Raw genomic sequence first — 22,774 nt, 5'->3', positions numbered from 1 at the left:
ATAAATGCCAGGTGCCCACCAAAACTGCTCTGTCACTCCCCCTCCTCAACTGGACAGAGGAGAGGAAATATGATGAAAGGCTCGAGGTTCGAGACAAGGACAGGGAGAGATCACTCACCAAATCCTGCCACGGACAAAACAGGCTGAACTTGGGGAGAAAAGGGAGTTTAATTCATCACCAATCAAATCAGAGTAGGATAGTGAGAAATAAATCCGGATCTTAAAACACCTTCCCCCCACCCATCCCTTCTTCCCTGGCTCTGCTTCACTCCCATTTCTCTCCCTCCTCCCCCCGAGCGGCGCAGGGGAATGGGGATGGGGGTTACAGTCAGTTCATCACACATTGTCTCTGCTGCTCCTTCCTCCTCAGGGGGGAGACCCTTCACACTGTGCCCCTGCTCCAGCATGAAGGTTCCTCTCACAGTAGACAGTTCTCCACAAACTTCTCCAGCGTGGGTCCTTCCCACGGGGTGCAGCTTTTCACAAACTACCCCAGCATGGGTCCCTTCCACGGGGTGCCGTCCTTCAGGATCAGGCTGCTCCAGCGTGGGTCCCCCACGGGGTCACGAGCCCTGCCAGCAAACCTGCTCCGGCGTGGGCTCCTCTCTCCATGGGGCCACAGGTCCTGGCAGGAGCGTGCTCCAGCACGGGCTTCCCATGGGGTCACAGCTTCCTTCAGGCATCCACCTGGTCCGGCGTGGGGTGCCTTCCACGGGCTATAGGTGGAGATCTGCTCCACTGTGGACCTCCATGTACTGCTGGGGAACAACCTGCTTCACCATGGTCTTCATCATGAGTTGCAAGGGAAGGCTCTCTGCTCCGACATTTCGGGCACCTCCTTCCCTCTCCTTCTTCACTGACCTTGGTGTATGCAGAGTTGTTTCTTTCACATTGTCTCACTCTAACTGCTGTCTCACCGCAGAGTTTTTTTTTTCTTCCCTTTCTTAAATATGTTATCACAGAGTCGCTACCACTGTTGCTGATGGGCTTGGTCTTGGGCAGCAGCGGGTCCGTCTTAGAGTTGGCTGGCACTGGCTTTATCAGACTTGGGGGAAGCTTCTCACAGCTTCTCACAGAAGCCACTCCTATAGCCCCCCCCGCTACCAAAGCCTTGCCACGCAAACCCATAACACCATGAAGCACAGAATGGTAAAGGTTGGAAGGGACCTTAAAGATCATCTGGTTCCAACCCCCCTACCATGAGCAGGGACATCTTCCACTAGACCAGGTTGCTCAGAGCTCCATCCAACGTGGAAGAAAATGTCAGCGTCACTTGGCTATGGCAGGTTGGCACAAGCTGTCATTCTTACCATCTTGTTTTCCATTGATCACTAAGATTTGGAGTGATTTTGTTCTACCTCAGAAGCGATGCCATTTCTGGTTAAGCCTGACCACTCCAACTGCTGTTGCTGTAATAGCTCTCTTCCCATGTAAAATTGTTTACCAGCAATTCAGTCTGATATATTGAAGTGCCTTTTGATTTTTAACTCAGTCTTTCTAGGATGTATTACAAACTTCTATTGCCATCGATAAACATGGTAAGATGGTAAAATGTATGATCTCTGAACATATAAAATGCAGCAAATGAAAAAGATTTCATATCCTTGTATACCTACCATGTCTATCACTTATGTTAAAATTCTTAATTACATGAGAATCCTTTGCCTCTAAGGGTTGCATTGGCCATTTCACCTCAGTCTTGTTCGAATCACCTTTGTCATTGCCTTTTTCAGTGCTTAAAGCTTTTGTAATGTCAGCAGCAAGCACAGCTGTGAAAAGGAAGCATGGAGACAAGGAAACAAGGTGTTAGAGCTTAGCTGTGATTGATGATAAAAAGCAACTGTAACCGCAAATCAGATAACCTGACATAAGTTTATTCTGGAAGCCAACCATCAAGCAAATACAGGCAAATCAGGTGAGTCAGCTGCTGACATGCAGCAAGGCTTCAACACAAATTTAGAAAAAATTACTGTGCCCCAAACTCACTGAACTTTGCTTATCTGAGAGACGCATTTAATATGCACCGTGATCTTTTATCGAGCTAAGGGCAGTAAGAAGGCCTCAGGCCCCATGTATTAGCGTTGCTGCTTGGGCGAAAACACTACACGGTTGGACCTGTGCTCTGTCTGATTCCTGCTTCTCTTTGAAAGCTTCTGTCTGAAACTGTGTTGTGCATCTTTTCTGGCTTTGGTTAGTTCAGCTCTAAACTTTGTACATGTCAGAATACCTGTACAAAGTGCACATGGATATAAAGAGGAAAATTGATTGGTGGACACTCTAAAAAATATTGATTTCTGCATAATTTTAAGAGAATTTCTTGTATGAATTAGGGATTGTAAATTCTATGTGGATACATGTTGCGAGTTAACTATTGCCCTGGGTCTCTTGGATATTCTGTGCTATTAATAAAGCCTGAGGCTATGACTCTTTATATATACTAAATAATGCTATGAGCTATAGCCCACTCTAACAGCTATAAAGTTACTTCAGCTTTCTCCTCCTTCCTCCCAGAAGACTTTCTACTTGCTTCAGCAAGGGTAGTACGAGTAGGTGTGTTAAGTCTGTGTATCAGAACCACGAAGAATGATTTCTATCCTATTTTGGGTGGACAAGGAATCCCTCAGGTGTATTTCTTCTAATAAATTACATTTTGGGAATAGAGAAATCTTTGTGTAATTAAAAAAAACCAGAGGAAGAAATGAGTTTTCTGATATATTTCAAAAACAGCACAATATTTTTTACATCCTTCCATCTTTGGTCAAATTAGCTACAAAAACATGTAAAATCACTTTGAAATAACGAATGTGGCCAAGTAACACGGCAAAGAAAACATTCTGTACAGACATTTGACAATATGATTGAAGGTATATTTGGTAAACCTGGCAAAGACAGTCCTGCTGGTGCCAGAATCCTGCAGTTACAACAGAGTCTTTTTACATTGATTTTTTTTTTCCTTTTGGTAGCCAACATGAGGAAAAGTTAATATCTGCACAGTTAATATCTGTATCTTTTGCTTCTCAGATTTTTTTGAAAATACCAACAAACAAACAAACAAATGCAAAACACTTAGAGTGTATTTCTGTCCTTCTGCCCAACCAAATGTTATTTTTGGAGAAGCCTTGTGTGTATACAACTGCAACAAGCAGAGTGCGAGGAGGTTGCATCTGGTGCCCTGGGGAGGTCTCAGAGGGGTACAGAGTCACTGTAGTCCCCCTGCTAAAAAGTCTGTTGCCCCAAAAGCAAATACTGAGCAAGTGTAAAGTTGCTTCTGGCCATTTCCTTCACTAGCTGGGACCTGTGGCATGAATTTACACCAAGCGTAAGATCAGCAGCTGTGAACTGAGTCCTCTAATGAAAGCACATCTTGGAAACAGAGGTGAAATTTGGGTGCATGTGAATATTTGCACATAGACCTACTTCCTCCTAACCCTACATCATGCTTACACAGCATTCGCCTAAAACAAAAGTAATCCTGGAGGGGCTTCCCAAGTATTTGTTAGTGGATGGTATATTTAGGAGAAAATTAGTGGGGAACATGGGGAATGTCCTTGGCAAATTATCAAGCTGGCATCTGGAAAATACCTTTTTTTGTATGCTGCAGTGTTCATTCTAATCAAAATAAATCCAAAGTGCAGTGAAAAATAACAGAGACCATAGTCTGCTTTGTACATTTAAAGGTCCGTACTTGAAGTGAGTGGCAAAGTACTCAATTAAGGATAACAGTAGTAGAATCAGACCTATTTTTTTCCATCTGTTAAAACAAGTAATGCAAAACACTTACATTTGCAAATTTTACCATTTCCCTCCATCCCACTGGGGCAACTTCCACATGCATACGATCCAAAGGTATTAATACAAGACACTCCAGGAAAACAAAGACTCTTTTCACATTCATTCCTGTCTTCCTGACAAGCAAGCCCTGTGGCAAAACAAAGGGGAGGTTAATAATCAGGAAAGATTCCCTGTTTATTCCTCAGCTCAAATGCTGAAGCAGACGAAGGCTTACTTCTCAGCTGCAAACTCATTACAGGGTACGTCACTCATGTTGAAGCCGAATTCCCCACCGTCTCACTTAAACCGGCTGTTATCACACTGTTTATTACTGTCGTTATTGGCACCAGAAGTGCTGAACTCGAGACTACTGCTCATAGAAAACTGTGCATGTTAAATAAATTATTTCCCCTGCATTTCATATCTTTCTTGCTGCTTTTGTTGTCTTGTTTACGTGAGATCTTTGTTATAAACTGAAGAAGCCAATGAGTGTCACAATTTTGACTTCGGGATATGAAAAGCCATGTACTGACCTATTGTGCTTTTCATTTCTATGTGAACCTCACATAACTAATAGCTTATTGTAACCAGCCTGATAGAGTCTGGCTGGAGGTAAACATTACAAAATGATCAATTTATTAAAAAACATTTTTTTCTATTTAAAACTAAAATTTGAAGAAACCTTCTGAAAATGTCTCTGTACACAAGATAAGCTGCTATAGGATCTGAACCCAAAACAATGTTGATTATTGCTGATTTTGGAAATAGGGTTTTAAAAATCCCTTGGTGCAATTGATACTCAGATTCACAACTCTGGATGATTAACGGATGCCTATAGGAGAAGGTGACCCAAGAGTTAAAATTACTATCTGAAGAGCAAACGATGCAGAGTAATCGCATATAATGTTGTTAAAAACTCCCTCAGGCTTCAGGTGTGCGTGCTGCTGTCTCTGTGCTCTTGAGAAAACTTGCTTGGCTGTATGCAGCCCTGAGAGCAGGTCGTAAACTCGCCCCTATCCCTTCTGTTAAGGCATGGCCTTTTTTCTTCATAGGAATACCCAAGGAGATAGGGACAACTTCTGGAGAGTATACGTACCTGCTTCAACACATACCACAAGGTACAGAATGGCTTGTTTCATATCAGATGTCCAACTTTGCTCATGAAAGAAGGTTTAAGGATAAAAGAATGTGGTTTTTTATTAAAAAAAAAAAATTGTCACAGTGGAATGGATTATAGCATGATAAAACTAGAACACTATTATCACTATTATTCATCTCCTACAACATAATCTGTCGATGCTTCAGCATTTCAGATAGCTTCCGCTACTCCTTTCATGTCAAAAAAGCATCTCCATGTAAAAAAATCAAATTTAAGTCTTTCTTGATTGAGCTGCCTTAAAAAGTGACTTACATCACATTCTTATGCCTCTTTATCTTGTGGATAAAAACCCCAAAGGGCAGCAGAAAAGCCACGTCCCTTTTCAGGTACCATCTGAAGCTAAGTTGTTCTGGTTTTGCATGCTTCTTGCTTCTTTCATATAAGCTGGATATCACATAGCATTGCAGGGCTTAACTTACTTTTTTTCCTCCCTTGTTACATTTTGGATTACTATTTCTACTATATAATTGAATTAGCACATTCGTAGCATCAGGCTGTTTTTCTCTGATACTGCTTTCTGATGATGTATTGGGAAATTATTAGACATCACGTTATGGAAAATATTGAATGAGTTACCCTCTGATTAAATTAGTAATTATTTTCTTTCTCTGAGTATCATATGAAGACTGAATATGATACCACAGACAATGACAGTTGGAATGAAGTTCCCAGTTTCAGTAACAGCCACTTCTCCCCCAGGCCCCTCTTCTCCCTCCTACATACTCTATTTTTGCTGTAAAGGGCTGGCTTTAAAATCTCAAAGATGAGAGAATTACAAAAAGCAGAGGAACACCATAAGTAACAAACTCAATTTTAAATTTCAGTCAATTAACTGATTTTTTGTAATGTAAAGTTGGAACTATGCAAGCACTTCTTTTCACTCAGAGAGGTTTGATTTTAAACAGTGCCTGATCAATTTGGGCATAGTGATAATCCAGCTGAGTCCAAGGACTGATGTTTGCAAAGACTGAAACTTGGCTGAAGGTTGCTGAAGAAGCAGCAGAAATGGAGAGAAAACTGTCTGCAAAGAGAAGTGTCGATGATTCTGTTTGCATGACCTCCAGTGCACTGCAACACAAGGGAGTCCCAATTCTCTTGGCACTGCTATGGTACAAATAAAAATAATAGGAATAAAAGATCTTCAGCTGCAAGGCAGAAGCATCCGTTCCTGTGCCAGCTCTATTTCTCCATCCCTGCATGGGAAATTGGCTGAGAAGATAAAGTCATTTTATGCCTTGAGAAGAGCTGACCACCTACAGATGCAGAAAAAGACTTTCTGACTGTGTTCATGTTAAGTTGACTCTAAAGGAACAGACAATCTCATTTAGGGACTCTATGGTTATTATAAACCATGAACAAATCTTGGGGTTTTATTCAGTTTCCTGAAAAGTAAAATGAAATTATAGTTCCATCTTTCCTCCTGGCCCCCAGTTTTATATTAATCAGTGGTACCTGTGGAAAGAAAGTATGGTTTTGTGGCTGAGACACGGTTTTCAAGAAAGAGTTCTGTTCTCAGGTGGGTGATGTTCTTGCTTTCAGTAGCCAAAAGAAGAAATAACAGGAATTTCTGTTATCTTGTTAACAATGTCAAAGATAAATGAACAAGCTTTGAAAAAGCGATGAGATAAATGCATATAAATCTCTTCAGAAATTTAAATAGCAACAATTCTGGAGTCATCCTCTCAGATTTTCCAGTGGCTTTCTTTCCCAGTCTTGTTCCCATTCCTAAATCATACCCTGACATTGCCTGAGATACACCGATGCGCATGAATTACTACCGCTGAGCAACACGGTGTTCCCTCTGCTGCTGCTCCTCTTGCAGTGGTGTTCGGGAAGCTCTCGAAAGAGTTAACTTTTTGTTTCTACTACCTGTTGTTCACTATCATTTGTAAAGATTTGACGGTGAAGTGGTGGTGTCACTTGAGCAGTATAGCATCGCCTTCTCATTAGATTATTGATGGTTTTCTGGGGAATTGAGACATAAACACAGCATCAAGGATGAGCTTTTCTTGTTGTCACAGAACCTGCCCTGAAGTAAAATCATCTGCTTCCCAGCTGGCTTTCAGCTCCGCTTGATTTTATTTTTTCACCTGCTATTAAAACTTTCAGATATATTCCTGTTTGACTCAATCACATCTTTTTTTTCTGTTGTTGCTTGTGTTTTGGCATTTTTGGTAAGGGAAGTACAGCAAAAACAATGGGAATTTATTTAACCTGGCAAGAATTAAGGGTTCAGGAAAACCCGGTGTTTGCTGGCCATCGAGGTGTCCTGTGCCCTTGTCTCGAGAGTCAGCTGTATGTTGCTGTCAAACATGTTATTTTAAAGAGTTGGATATTTTGTTCTTGACTGGTTGTGTAAGAATGAGAAACACATTTCAGAATATGCTCCATGTGAATTTATAAACAATGCATTGTAATTATGGCAGACTATTTTATGGGGAATAATAGAGCTTGATTTCACTCTCTCTATGTTCAACGTCACACGAAGTGAGAAGGGCAGGAGTGTGAAACTGGTGATGATCAAACAACAGGAGCAGCTCCACTGAAGTTATTAACTCATGGAACTATTTTGCTTTTTATTCATTCAATCCACCTCCTTACAGGCAATGAAGAATTGTTCCCATTGCATATTTCCAGGTGTTTAACCAAATACAGCCAAAAAGGTTCCCAAATTTCCCTGTGCTCATAGGAATGTTATTCCCAGGGGGATTCAAGACATTCTGCATATGTTTGTTTGGTTTCAGGTTTTTTTATATTTTGATCAAACTTTATTCTCCATGTTTAGGCTTGTGTGTTCTCGCTTCAGTAGAGTCTTTCACAGAATCACGGAATCACAGAATGTTCGGGGTTGGAAGGGACCTCTGGGGGTCATCTAGTACAACCCCCTGCCGAAGCAAGGTCACCCAGAGCAGGCTGCACAGAACCGTGTCCAGGCAGGTCTTCAACATCTCCAGAGAAGGAGACTCCACAACCTCCCTGGGCAGCCTGTGCCAGTGCTCCGTCACCCTCAGAGGGAAGAAGTTCTTCCTTATGTTCAGCTGGAACTTCCTCTGCTTCAGTTTGTGCCCGTTGCCCCTTGTTCTGTCACTGGACACCACTGAAAAGAGTCTGCCTTTGGTGGCACCAACACTTTGGATACCAGCAGGCTTTGGCTATTTGATAGCATTACCTGCAGTCAATACTGTCAAGGAGTTATACATTTTTCAGGCCATTTTTCTGCACTTCCACTTCTGAACGTTTATTTTCCATTTCTGCTGGAATTTTGTAGTTAATGAAATCTGGACTTGCAGTCCCACATGACCGAAAGAAAGAAGCTTTCATGAACTGCTGAATGGCAGAAAAGGTATCTTGCTGCCTGTATGAGCCCGTTGAGTAAAACCTGTTCATTGCTTTTGTTTATAATTGAGTTTCTTCTATACATAAACAACATAAGCAGTAATACTTATGTGCATTTGATGTTACTTCTACTGGGTTTTTCAAACCTATAGCACTGCATGCAGCTGATATTATGGGTCTCATGAATTCATTCATGTTTTTGTATGTAAATAAAGTAGGGTTTCTGACAGGTGCAAGGACAGAATCTCAGCTCAGCTTAAGGTGTTTTTTTCTTACTCTGCTTTTGAAATGGTTCTTATCTAAGAGATATTCTAAACCAGTTTCAGTTAGTACCTTTCACTTGCAGGAGACTAATTTGACAAGAATGGATAGCAACAAAATGTCTTTACTTTCCAATGACTGTTATTTTAAGTGGCCTTTTTTAAGATTTTAAGAAATCCTGTTTAAGTCCTGTATGTTCAGATTTGCCTTGTACCTCCTGAAGAGCAGAAACTGCAAATGAGAAGACCACAACTTCGTGAAACTCCAGGAGAAGGCGTGTTTAGGCCAATGTGAAGCTCTGCTGTGTTGGAAGCGAGCGCTGTTATGTGCAGCTGGAGCGTGGGTCGCAGCTTGGAGGAGGTGGTAGGCACCCTGCGAGACCCAGCAGCGACTCAGCTCAGCCAAACTCCAGAAGCTCAATGCAGCAGAGAGTCTAATGGCCGGCTCTGCCGGTTCCAGTCTGCAGAGCATGGCAGAGTAATTGTTCATGTGCTGTTACAAGTGCTTCTTCACGTGTGCGAGTCATTCACAGATGTCCTGAATGCAGTGAAGCCCACTATAACTTGCATGATAGGTATCAGCATATTCTCTCCTCACCTGTGTTATCTATTAGATGCTTCTCACATTTCAGGTTTTCCTGTTTGCACTGTGTGTCTTGCATTCACCTCTTCAGGCACACTGCATTTCGTTCTCCAGCTCCTCCTCTTCATACTTATCATTCTGCTTTTCTAAAAGAAACTTCTATGGTGCAGTGATCATCCCTCTTCCCTGCATCTCTTAAAATCATATTGTGGTCAGCCCTGAACAGTTTAAAAGGTTGGATTTGTTCCATCAGTGTGTCTGACAACCAGCTGGGTTGTGGGTTTTTTTTAATGCTTAAATTTAATGAAGCTTCAAGTGGGACTAAAGGACAATTTATTTTTGCATGTTTACCATATCTACTTCTCCTTTCTAGACTTAGAAAAATCACTCTTTCCCAGTTCTTTCATTGGCTTAATTTAGTAAAAATTACCATGGAGTGCAAAAGGGTCCTGGATCTTTGCCTTTTCCCTCTTCCACTCAATCTTCTTCTTGCTCATCTCATAGATGGACAAATTCAGGGGAAATAAGCAGATGGAAACTGATATCAGGGAGGTTCATAGCCTCCTTGGATGATTATTTCAGGACCACAGAGCTTTAGGTCACTTTTGCTTCCTTGAGCGTGGATAATTAGATAGCTGTTTTTGCACATTTTCTGTCTGTCTAAAGCTAAGTCATGGGAGCAGAAGAGGCGGCTTATGCAGTCCATTTGACAGATGCTTGTGGTCATGCTGCACTCAAAAAAATCCTATAGCACAGTATATGTGTAGTTAAATCAGAGATGGAAACAGTGAGTTGTTACCTCCCAGACCAGGGGGACATTTACAGAAGTAGCTATCCACGCTGTCCACGCATGTTCCGCTGCCGCAAGGGTTTGATTTGCAGTCATTGATATCTTCCTGGCAAAATTCTCCATCAAATCCATTTGGACATAAGCACAGGTATTCACCAAGGCCTGGAGGGAATTTAATATTGGTAACACATGTTCCACTGTTGAGGCAGCTGCAGGGCTTCACACCAACCTGAGGAAGGCAAAAGAGAGGAGTCATGGTAAGATCCCTCTGAGTAATCACAGCTGAGAGGTATATTGTTACCCTTTGGGAAGGGACAGATTTGAAGTGCAAATATGTTACCTAGTATTAAGGAAATTTATTTCTAACCAATTTCCTTTGTCTAGATAGATGGTCCCATACTCAGCATACTTACTTATTTGACTGAAAGGTTGAATTTAAAGGGATTGTTTTTTTCATCGTTTAGGGGCACATTTTAACTTCTTATAAGAAAAAAAATCCGATTTGCCATAATGGCAGTTTTTACATAGTATCTGAGGGCAGAATTTGTTCCTTATTCTTCAAAGAAGAAGTGAAAAATCTTTTCTCTTTGCCTGCCTGTCCTCCTTACAGTTTCACATTACGAATGGCTCCCAGGCAGGAACATGGTTGTGGAATTCTTTAGCTGGTCTTTCTCTTCAGGGAAGAGACATCCATGTTTGTATTTTATGTATGTACAAGAACAGCATTTCAACGGATTCAAACCTCTGTATTATCTCCCCTAGTTAAACATAGGTCAGTTTGCAATGTTTCCGTTAAAACTGTATCTAGACCCCAGTGTCCCTTTTGCTGTGTGGGTTCAGCAGATAGGGGTTTTTGATGATGGTGGTTTGAATGAGTAAAAATAGGAATCTTTAGGAATAAAAATCTTTTCTTCACAAAACTGTTCTTATCTCAAGAGTCTGTATCCCACTTTATTAGCTCACCCTATCACGGGATTACTGTTAGGCTGTACAATAAAGACAAAGCAATGCACAAGCTCTGCCAAGCAAGTGTGGAGTAATGACATAAGAGCAAGATACCCTCTAAAAATATCATTGAGAATGAGTTATAATCTCCCTTTTATAGCTAAAACTTGGTCTTTTATGTTATATGCTTTTTTCTGCAATCCGACTGCAGAATGTGAATTTTAAAGCAGATTAATGAACCATTAAAAGGCTCTGCAAGAGTGTTCTTTCAAATAGCAATCAATAGCACTCTCTCTTGTTCCTTGTATATATAGTTTCTATGTTCTTGGAGATATTTATTCCATTAATTGATCATTATTGCTGTGCTGGATAATATACACTCCTGAGGAAATAGCTGAAGTCTTAGTTTTCAAGACAGTAACAAATTATTAGCTATAATGACAATTGCACCAAAGCACTGACATGATAAACAGGTTTGTTTTGTTTTGCTTTTACAGTGTTCATTTCCTTACCTCAACAGAGTATCTGCTCTGTGCATTGCATTCATCCGACACAGTGAATTCAAAGGTCTGCATTTCTTCCGTATCAACTTTCCAGATAAGAAGGCCAGCAGGAGAGAGCCTGGCATCCTGTGGCCCAGCCTCTAAGATGAATAGCACAGCCGACCCTTCCGGATCCACCGCTATTAACTGGTAAACAAAATTCTCACCAATAAATGTCAGCAGCTGGCTGGAGGGGGCCTGGAACACAGGAGGCAGGTTGTCTAAACAGCAAAAATGAAACCATGATTACATAAATTCCGGTTTCTCCCATGTAAAGATTCACAGCGCGGGTCTTTGTAGGAGTTCTCTCAAACAAAAAGGTACAGAATGTACCCTGAGACTGTCAGAGCAAGTGATTTCGATGCTAGATGCACCAAATGGCTCTACCAAAAATTATACCTTTTCCTTCCTATTTTTTTCATGCCCCATACTGAACTTTTCTCCCATACTGATATTTGACTACTTTTGGTGTGTTATCTGATGCTTGGGAGGAGATCAAACATGACTTCTATAACCTGCCACTAGTCCCCCAATTCTTACTAAAATTTTAATTAATTGTATTTCTAATACTTACATATACATATTTATTCTGTCTACCACCCTATCTGTCTATCCATTAAAATATAGGTAAGCTAAATCTCAAAATGATAAATGGCAAATGAATTGGGTGGGCAACTCAGGGGGAAAAATTCTGTGTAACTCTTCCATTGAGTAGACTCTTCTGCCTTTACACGTGAGTTGTAATTAGGCTGAGGAAGTTTAACTGAATTCAGCTGGATTTTTTTTTCAGGAATAAATATCTCCTCAGTGCTAGCCAAAGTAGATTGGTAGTGCTGAGATTCTCTGTCCCCAGTGACAGCAGTGCGTATCTTGTCACCCCTGGCATTGTTATTTCTGGTGCTGTTGTTTACATTCAGTATTTCCTTGGTGAAGATAAAAGCCTAATTGTACAAGGCTATTTTACAATCGAAGACAAATGCTACCTGAAGATACTTAGAATATAAATAGGTGAGGAGCACAAGGCAGAGAAAAATACTGCATTTTATAATTAAATGGGCCGGGAATTTTGTCTCTGTGTCCCAAGCCTCCTCAGTCTCAACCTATCTTTCCTCTTTAACCAGCGGTACAAATTGACATGTATTGATATTTAAAGGAATCTTTTTGCAATGTAATTTGACCATAGTTATGTTTAACTCAACTCAAAGAACATTACTAAAACCGAGGATTAATTTCAAGTCACACTCTAAAACTGTGAACTATATGGGTGTTCTCATCAGAACTGCATGTGTCCCCACATTGTGTTTGTGGGAAGTCATCATCAGGGGTTTTTTGTGGTGCATATCCATTTATCAAGCTTTGCTTTCCATAGCATGTCTCGCATTATGCAGTTATTTAAATGTGTCTCTCCACTCATTGCTGCTGTGTTATCAGAGCTTTCTAAACTGCTTGTCCAGCAGATTGTCCTGGCATAACTGTTGAAAGCTTCCATCTATTAATTTACCTTTTATTTCCCAAACACTTAAACCATGGAACCCATAAAAGTTGTGCCCAAAGTAATCAATGAAATATTGATGCTGGGTATGCATTTACAGATAAACACAAAGGCATTAACTGCATGGAGGGTAAATGGAAGTTGTAGGCAGAAAATAACATAAAATCAGACGTTCTGAAAGTAGTCTGCGAATAAGTGTTTCTAATTCCACAGAGATCTCCTTGCTCTGAATTATTGTAGAACTTTTAAAAAGATTTTTGCAGTTTTGAATACATCTGACAAACCCTTTCTTTTCAATATTTTTAAATTTTGAAAGTATTGAAAACTGAACCATGGTCTGTTTCAGATTTCCCAAATCACTTCTAGCTTTATAAATTCAAAAATAAGTGCAGTTTTCCCCTTTTAAGCCATTTTCTGAATTTTAAAATCGAACTGTCTTGGTACTAGTAATGAGTCTGTCTATATATAAACCAGGATCAGCTCATCCCTAGAGATGCTACTGCTGCGGACAATATAACAGAAGGACAGAAAGGAGGCAAGGTTTGCGAGTCACAGATAATATCTCTGGTTGGACTGAATTATATCTTTGGGGAAAGGAGCACACACTTTCAGGTGTGCAAGCTCTTCTTCAGGTCTGGCTTACCTGTAGGCATTTTAACTGTGCGTGAAAGTAACATCTGATGGGATTTTTAATTGGCCAACACTTGGGATGGTTCTGTCTACACCTTTTCCTGGTAGGGAGCTTTAAATTCTGAAAGCTGGATTTTTTAGCACATAAACTAGAGGTGTATGTTTTTCAACAGAGAAAATTCAAAGTGGGTAGCCTGGAACAGGAATTAGAAGGACTCACAAACAACTCTCTCCCTTCCTATTGTGTTCTTGCTTCCAAAATTGATTTCTGACAACTTATGACTTCTTGTGTTGCTGGAAACTGTTGGGTCCTTTCTGGTCCTTCTGAAAGGCATTTCTATCAATCGCCTCTGAGGAGAGGGTGGTTGCTCACTTCTCACCATGGCAGTGTCTCCATTGGAGCTATGGATGCCAGGCACTGTTTTACAGCTCTCGCTGTGTCTGCTGCCGTACCAGCCAGCACTGCACTCTGTAGTAGCCCTTGTCCCTGAGCATCCCCAGACGTTCCCCAAGGGCAAGAGCAATCTTCCTCTCCTTCCAGAAGGGTCCTGCTGACCTAGTCACCCTAAAGGAATATAATACTGCAAACAAACAAAGCAAACTGGTCCTGTCACTCACATACCCCTCTGTGATTTGCTTGTGTTTACAGAACCTTAAAGTGCAGAGAAACTCCTTCTAGAACCGATCTATGAATCTACATAAAAGCAGCAATATAATCTTTATATTGACTAGATGCAAATGTGCTCATGTAAGGGGGTAGATGTGCTGCGAGGTTAAAGCTGCTGGAAACATGGATTATCTGTAAAGCATGAGGTAAGTAAAGGTTGTTGTTTACACTGGGGATGTAGCCATGAAAAAACTATGATTAAGTCCTTAGCATTCAGGAGGTGCTTCAAAAGGCAGCCTTCTCCATGACCCCTGCCACGACGGGCTGCAGAATGAGCCTTCCGGTTCTGTGGTGGGGAAGGTAATGAGTGGCTGATCCCCATCACTTAGCCTCCCTGCCAAGCAAAGGTCTTTTGTGTGGCATTTCATAGGATTTGGCTCAGGGAAAGAAAACAATTCTTCCAGATACCAAAAATATATGTTAGTGTTTTAAAAGCAGTGTTTTCCCCAAATTGTTCCCTTAAAGGTTTGTAACTGCGAGATGATAACAGATGTATTTAGCTGACAGCCTTGGGCACTGCATGGGGCAGTGGTATATCAATAATTTCATTTTCAGGTGTTATTTTGGTTTTATTAATTTGAGATTTGTCAGGTTTCAGCCAGAATAAAGTACGTGCCCAGATGCATAGTGCACGCAGCGGAGCACTGTCTGCTTCTGGTCAGTCTACATTTCTGGTGCACCCAGTTACTCCCATTGCAAATGGCCCCCACACACTGCTGTGCAGGATAGATCCATGTTAGCCAAATGGAGGAACCATGTATTTCATAGACTGAGTCATAAATTCCCAGCTAAGTGCTTCTAAATCTTAGAAAAAACTGTCTTACTTTCATTAATAGACCAGGTGAACTTAGAAATGTCAGGTTCACAGAGAAGACAAGGACTAGTAGGGCTTGACTCTCCTTCACCATAGCAAAGTCCATCTATATTACAAGTATTTTCCTGCCAAAAAAAGGAAATAAAATTAAGTGTAAGGTGGAGGTAAGGAAAAAAAAAAAAAAGAAAGATAAGAAATTAGTCATTAATAATTTTTGGAGATAAGCAGAAACTGACTTGTCTCTTGAAACAATAAAATAGTAGCAGTTTAAACGCTGGTACTTCCTCCCAACAAGGAGAAAACAAGACATTCAAGTTTTCCAGTTTTCCAGTGTAAGATCCTTGTGGCTGTGAATATTTTAGCCTAGGCAACATGTGATGTTGCTTGCTGTAGATGAATGTGACAGAATGAGATTCTTTTTTTTCCACTTCCGCACTTATGTGGTGTATGTGATCATCATTCCCAGCTGTGACTACTAATGTGATGATTATTAGGTAACACTCAAAAGTGAGCTCCGTGAGATTAACAAGAACTGAGACTGGATGAAAGCTCCATTTCAAATATTGTAATCCTGTTCTGATAAGTTAGTTATATTTGGAGGTTATCCATGAAAATATGAAAAACCAATGCTATAAAAGCAAAAATAAAGAACTGCGTAAGATTTTAGGCTTTTGTGAGACGATAGTTGTAAACGACAGCTAAACACATTGATGGTGCCTAGGCTGGGCAGAACGTCCTGGCAGCAGTGGGCACAGCAGCCTTTGGAGCTAACCTGGTCCTCTCCTAGTTAGGGTGGCCACCAGCGCTAGGAAGGCCCTGTGACTTCTGGGTGGGCTGAAGACACTTGGGCTGCCTGAGGAGCGAAGACAGGGACATAATTAATGGATCTAATTAAACATCTACTCCACGGGAAGGTCCTACAGCAGAGTTACACCTTTTGCTTGTAGCCTGTGCTGGGGCACACGTGCAGATGGGACTTTATCTGACATTGCAGATTCCCAGGAACACGTGGGGCTCTGCTGGGAACACAGGGGATGTCACCACTACAGCTGAACAGCAGGAGGGAGAAGCTACCAGGGCCCAGGTACATTTTTCTGCTTCCCTCCTTTGATTACATATTGCTTTTCTGAGACTGGTGTGTGTCCAGATGCTGACCTTGTGGTTTCTATATTAGTTTCTCAGATTTCTTTTGCAAAACATATTAGTCAATATTTTAAACAATACCACTTTAAGAGTAACGTGTAAGGCAGAGAAACAAAAAGGACTCTCGTAATTGCCCTGACGTGGTAGAATGTGACAGATCTTCAGCATTAAAATCTGCATGTTAATTAGATTTTATTACATTGTTGTTTTCAAAGGCTTGATGTTCTGATGAAAAAGTTGCTGTTTCTGATGTGATAGTGTGGTACAGAATGGGCTCCATAAAAGAAGAACATGGAATCTGAAATGGCCTGATATAAAATGTCCCCTAATTGAAACACCTTTTTTGGAACCAATTTAGGTATTACAAAGTAATGTTACAAGAGGGGTAATTAGAATGTGGTCTGATGCAATTGCAAGCCTAGTTCAAATAGTCGCTTGAAGCATCTTAGGGTTGAAATTATTATAATCCCTAGAGAACACCAGCGTACTGAGAAAACATATATATTTCTAAGTTTCGAAAATCTAAGAACAAGAAAAGCCTTTGACCCACCCCAAAAAAATCCTACCCTAGCTTTAATTGAAATCGTGCTAAAACACAGTTATTTTAATCTGAAATTTAAGTGGTTTTGCCTCGTTTGGGCCTATAAAGTAATTTCTATTCACTAATTTATTTGAAAAAAACGTGAACTTTTTCTTTATTTTGGTAACTGGTATGTTCTTGCAATTAGTGCAAGTTTGAAAACTGTATTTTCCCATTAGTGTTAATGAGAACAGTGAGGGAAATGAGTCAAGATATACCCGATTAATCTTCATTTTATACAAATGCAGACTGGTGGTCTCCTATTCGTTCATACTTGCCACAAGGTAGGAAAGCAGGATCAGCAAATTCAAATATCCCCAAACCCTCCAAAAGTTTCTTTTAAAGCCTCATTGAAAACCAGTAAAGTTGTATAGAAGGCTGCCTTAGACAACTTTTCTGGTTTTCAGTGGGGTTTTAAAAGAAAGAACAGCAGGGGAGCTCTTTTTTGAGGGATGGGGGATGTTACACGAAGAAGTCCACAGGAAACCAGAGGGTTATAGTGCTCTGCGGGCAGCTCCCAGCACGTTGGCAGTTTACATCGTAGCACTAGGCTTTTGATTATGGTTTTGAAACTGTCAAAGTACTATATGTTTGTACTTAGCAGCGTTTAATGTAAGCAAGAATGTTTTGTGTTCTCTCAAGGGTAGTTTCACATGACAAAAACTGTATAACATACGTCTTGGCATACCTCTTGCTACGGCAGAAAATGGGTGTAGAGATGATATACCTTACAGTTAGGGTGCTCTCGCCAAACAGGCTAGGAGAGGTGTAACAGCTTACTAGCAGAGACACTTCAAAAGTGAAGTTAAGCTGCCTTTCAGGGGAGACTCCTCAGTCTTATTTACTTCCATTAACAGCTGCAAAGTATAAATATTGTCAGCCACAGTCTTTCTGGAAGTGTCTGTCCGAGAAAGGTCCAGCATAAAGCATGCTCCATCAGGTACTCATACCCCAAGTAAATAGGAAAAAAATTATCACAGACAGGAGATTATGAAAGAGAGAAAAGTGTTAGGCTGTGCAGCTGACCTATGAAATAGATTTTCCTCTTCTAAAGCAGTTATTACACACAGTGCATCAAAGGGAGGGAGAGGGCGAAGGAAGAGGTGAACTATCCATATTAAACCTTTATGCTCTTTAAATTACCTTTAATTTACAAAGTCCGGTTGGATGGAGTTGGCAGGCCTGGCAGACTGCGTCGTACAGGGTGAGCACTCTGGAATTACTGTACTGGAAGCCATCGTTAGTGATCTAAATGATACAAAAATCATCCTTATAAGTAATAATGTTCCATATGGAGACTGTCTGCTCGTTTTGGAGCATATACCATTGCCCCTTTGAACTGGATGCTTGCCAGCAAGAGAAATTAAACCGCTTGTGAGTGACTCTACTGCAAGCTAACAAATTGCTTAATGCTCCAAACTGGAAACTCTTCATGAATAACCAGAAGATCTTTTGGCTCAGCTGGCATTCAACTTTTCTGGTTGCTGTTAGTTTTTTTCCTGAAGGTTTTTTCAATACCCTTATGGAAACTGCATATGTACTCAGGTACTATACGGATGTTTTTCAAGGAGTTGTAAAATGAAATTAAGATTTTTGGCTGAAATTCAGGACCACTTTCTTACTAATGGCAAATTGGTAAGTAAACTCCCTGGGAGTATTGTTTAGGTGATTTTAAATTAACCTTAAAAAAAAGTGCTAGAGTGGGTAATACCAGATGGCAACAGTCCCATTTCTGTAGGAAGGTACATTAGAAGAACAGGCACCTCCTGTCCCAGCTCCCGGGTTCCTGTACATGAAGGTAATCTAGAAAGCCTTAAGTCAGCAGGGCGTTTTTCAAACATGAATGCTTACACAATAAGAAAGTGTTAAATGAATTTACATTTTAATTTTTCTACAATAAAAATGAAAAGATACCAGACTAGTGTGGAAAGGGTTAACTTTTGAGAAAGTGTTGTGACACCTCTTGAGATATGTGAGCGTTCAAGATCACCCCAAAACACTGGTTAAAGCCATGCTGTAAACACTGACGAACACCAGCAGGAAAGCAAAGCCCTTTCTGTCAGTTATTTTTCAGGTTTCAGCTTCTCACAGTCAAACTAACGCTGCTGTTCAGCAGATGTAACACGGCCTTTGCGTTGGGTCAGTCAGGTACCCCTTCTGTCCTCTTGCTATAAAAACAAACCCCAAGCCCTTCTCCATCTCTCCTGTGACCCCAAAGCTGAAACATCCTCAGCCCCTTTACAAAGGACTTCTACAATGTCAAGAGCATGAAGTTTTTTGATCAAGCAATATACTATTTCAATTCACATAAAGAATATATGTTAAGCTGAACAAAGATAACTGGAAATGCACAGACTAAACATTAATAAGTTATATAAAAAGCATCAATTATTGTAAGTTCACTAAGCATGATCTGAAAGCTCATGGAACATAATACAGCAGATACTCCCACAATTTCACATGTGATGGTTCTCAGCTCAAAATGCACTGTGAGCTAAGGGCGTTTGTTTCTGCAGAGGCCAACACAAGGAGGTCAACAGACGGCAATGAATGCACCATGAAGGCACTCACAATTTGAAACTGTGAAAGAGAGGCAACTTTTTTGAACTCATTTAAGTAGAAGTAAAATTCATTTGTATAGCTTTAAGGGAAAAAATAATTTTTTCCTGTGCATCAAGAAAATACTCAGCTGAGATGTTAGATGTTGTGTGCTATATTACAGGTAAAAACTCTTTTAAAAGAAGTAAAGAAGTTATACTGCAGTTTGAGAGAAGAAAAAAATAAAACAGCAACCCCCTATCAAGACCTGTTCTTCGCTGAAAGATAGTGCTTATTGGCAGCAAGACTCCCATTAAGAATATATTATTCCTAATGCAATTTACATTTCATTTCATTCTGTTACCAGAGTGTCCAATGTTTTCTCAATACCAGTGCACTAATAATGGGTGAAGAAATGGATAGACAGGGAAAAGTACAGAGAGCTATAAAATTGCACTAATTGTTCTCTCTGAATTGAGGATCGTGAGAGAAATGTAACTCTTGCCAATTTGATTTTTTTTTTAAATCTGTATTTTTTTCTACATTCCATTATAAACATCCATTTTGGTGTCTTTTTAGAATTGGGTCATTTTATAGCTATTTTAATTGCTTTTCCATTAGTCACCTTAGTGATGTGGAACGAATACTTCAATGAGACTTAAGCTGAGCAATCCTCTCTTCGGCTGGCCCTTAAAAGCCAAAGACGCACTTAGAGTTGTGCCTTGATTACTTGAACGTACGTATCATCTGGAAAGAAAGAGCCACTTCTTCTGGATAAGCCGTCGGGCCAATCGGGAAATCTGTCACTTCTGCCTGAAGTGTTTCATTCATCACGAAACAGTCTTGGCTATTTGTATCACTCATGGTCTACATACAATTTGACTCATACAAACGTTTGTGAATGAAATATGAAAGCTGTAAAGACTTGCTGAATTCAAATTCAGTTTCTGTCTCACTGACTTTTTAACAAATATTTTTTCTGCTCTTGACAAATACAGGCAATGATAACGAGTCGAGGATAAGTGCGAGACCTGTTTCCCAAATTAGATAAGTGCTTGCGCAGCTCTTTCACCCCTTCACCCAGGCATCTGTGTGGACGGCTGAAGTCGTCTGCTGCCCAAGTAGGATTCTGTATTTTGATATCTAAACTAATTATGTCAAGGGCTCTGCTGTTAGCCCCATGTACTTTCTTATCTACATTCGGCAGCATGTCATGGAAAGAATGAGCAAAATCTGAAAAATGAATACAAGAGCAGATAAAATGAAAGAGCACTGAGAAGAGCTTGTCAAGCCCCTGTTCCCCCAACACTGGTAGTGGAAAAATCTTATGTGAAACTTTGCTAATTCCTCTCAAATTTGATTTGGGAGAGGGGATAGATTCTGAAAATATTGAACAGTGATATTTCCAGAAAGAATGGTTTTGATTTTTGGTTCTGGCGACTATTTTATCTACATATTAAGATGTATCTATTAACAAAACCCAGAAGATCAGTGTTGCAGTAAGTCTTATCGGGAATTTTGTGGAGCACAAATTTTTGAACATCTGTGGAGTTCGATTCAAATAATTTTTTTGTGTTGAAAAGCTCCATTGTTTTGTTCTCTGTGCCTCTGTGTAAAGCCAGCTGCCTTTGAAACTGAGAGCTGAGCTCTGCCTTCCCAATTCATTCAGCATAAAGATCCACAGGAGAAGTAGGATTCGCATGCAGCCGGTCGGGCCGGACTGAGAAGATTTAATTGTCCGTTCGCTGAATAGCCATGAACCTGTTTTTTCTGCAGGGTTTGAAGGAGCGGGAAAGGGCAGAAGGCTTACAGGTGCAGAAGTTTTCTTGAGATTGAGTGCAAGGAAAAAGATGTTCTACATGTGTTTTGAGAGGAAAAAGACGAAAAATAGTGCAGATCTCCTCAGGGCTCAAAGGCAGGACTTGAAAGCAAACTGTATCGTAATACACCTGAGCTGCGGGGAAGCTATCCTAGTTACACTGGAGAAAAGGCTCTGTGCACGTGCAAAATTGTTAGCTGTCCTCTTGGGCCAGGAAACTGAATGGTGTCTCCCTCTTGGATCCTTCCATCGTGAGGCGGCATTTCGTCTCACAGTTGGCAGAGTTCAGTATCTCCTTAGAGAAATTCTGGATCCCTAAGCAGAGGAACTGCCCTCCTGGGTCAGCCTCGGCGTCTGCCCACTCTGATGGCTCCTGCTCCAGAAGGAAGGCTCAGGGTTCACCCCAGCAGCTGACGGTCAAGCTCTGTTCCCACAGAGATCTTACACCAATCTCTTCAAACACAATTTCCTGTCTGTGTAAAATAAATGACTGGATAGAAAGCAGGCACTGCCAGACATCTTTCGGTTTCCCCTGAGCCGCATGGCAGTACACGTCCCCAGCCTGTGGTACAGACAGCTGTGGGCTGCAGGACAGGCAGTAACGCTGCAGCAAAGTGGGTGTTTTACACCTTTCATTTTTACACACTGTAATTTTCAAAGCACATCTGCAGTCTTCCTACAATGGCAATATATTTTTCTCCTCTACAGAGCCTTTCAATGATCTCAGTCTTGTAAAAAACAACCAATCTGCAGAAAATAACCATCCAGGCTGAGCGCAAGACCAAGGGTAGCAGGCACAGGGTCAGTAAAGTACTGATTTCCTGGAAATATTTAGAAAGTAGGTATCATTTTGTGAACAAAAGGGGCTAAAATCGCAACAGAGTACCCAGCATGAGCAGGTACTGCACACGCTTCTCCCTGCGGTCGTTCAAGCCCAAGATCGTGACCATGACATCCCTGCTCATGCTCTGCCAGCCGTCACCTGCTGCCCAGGAGCCAGCCAGTGCTCTGCTCCTGCATCGCGCAAGCATCGGTCTTGCAACCAGAGAGTAAAAGCTGTCTTATTCTCGCTGCCTAATCAGAAGTTTGAGCTGGGGCTTCCAGAAATGAAATACTAATGATGAACAATTGATTAGTCCAACTACATCAATCTCAGGTAATTACCTGGAGAAGTGATTGTAATTTGCACTCTCAGATTGCCTACAAGGACACCTGTTTTTAACTCATATTGTTTTGGTTGGTGGGATTTTTTTCCCTACACGACATTAACGTGAGTATTCCTACAGGCTTTTCATTTCTGAAGGGACGTAAATTCTGCTTTGCATTTTAATTTACCATGATAACTGACTTTCTGCTTCTAAATCATTTCTTAGAAACACAAGAAATTCCTACTTTCACTTGCCATCTTGCGAACGGCTCATCACCGGCCACAAAGTGCACAGCCTCTGTCGCTGTGATGTTCAGGAGGGGAATCTGGCAGTCAACAGCCTCAGAGCTGAGAAAATCTGCTTTTGTGGTTTCTTGTTCTCTTGATATCCATTCGCCATTGAGGTGCTACAGCAAAACAGAAGGAGAGTGCAGAAACTGAAGGCTCATATAAAGAAATTCCAGTTGTCAACACATGTTTGTATCCCTAATTAATAGTATAAGGCATTTCCAGATGGTTTATTTAAAAGAAATGATGCTGTTACCACAGGCACAGAAA

The 22,774-nt window shown here is 40.9% G+C and overlaps 1 protein-coding gene across 1 annotated transcript in view; it reads right to left on the bottom strand.

Moving 5' to 3' along the window:
• LOC104333270 (von Willebrand factor D and EGF domain-containing protein) overlaps window positions 1-22,774 on the bottom strand; it is a 193,618-nt gene that overhangs the window by 65,848 nt on the left and 104,996 nt on the right. The window contains exons 13-19 of the mRNA XM_075430952.1: window positions 22,462-22,623; window positions 17,856-17,960; window positions 15,000-15,114; window positions 11,357-11,607; window positions 9,909-10,128; window positions 3,782-3,919; window positions 1,617-1,769 (exon numbers count right to left, since the gene is read on the bottom strand). Coding sequence (XP_075287067.1) covers window positions 1,617-1,769; window positions 3,782-3,919; window positions 9,909-10,128; window positions 11,357-11,607; window positions 15,000-15,114; window positions 17,856-17,960; window positions 22,462-22,623 — 1,144 coding nt within the window. The remainder of the gene's footprint in view (window positions 1-1,616; window positions 1,770-3,781; window positions 3,920-9,908; window positions 10,129-11,356; window positions 11,608-14,999; window positions 15,115-17,855; window positions 17,961-22,461; window positions 22,624-22,774) is intronic.

This window comes from Opisthocomus hoazin, chromosome 9, assembly GCF_030867145.1.
Source record: "Opisthocomus hoazin isolate bOpiHoa1 chromosome 9, bOpiHoa1.hap1, whole genome shotgun sequence".
NCBI lineage: Eukaryota > Metazoa > Chordata > Aves > Opisthocomiformes > Opisthocomidae > Opisthocomus > Opisthocomus hoazin.
This window is presented reverse-complemented; position numbering and strand designations above follow the sequence as displayed.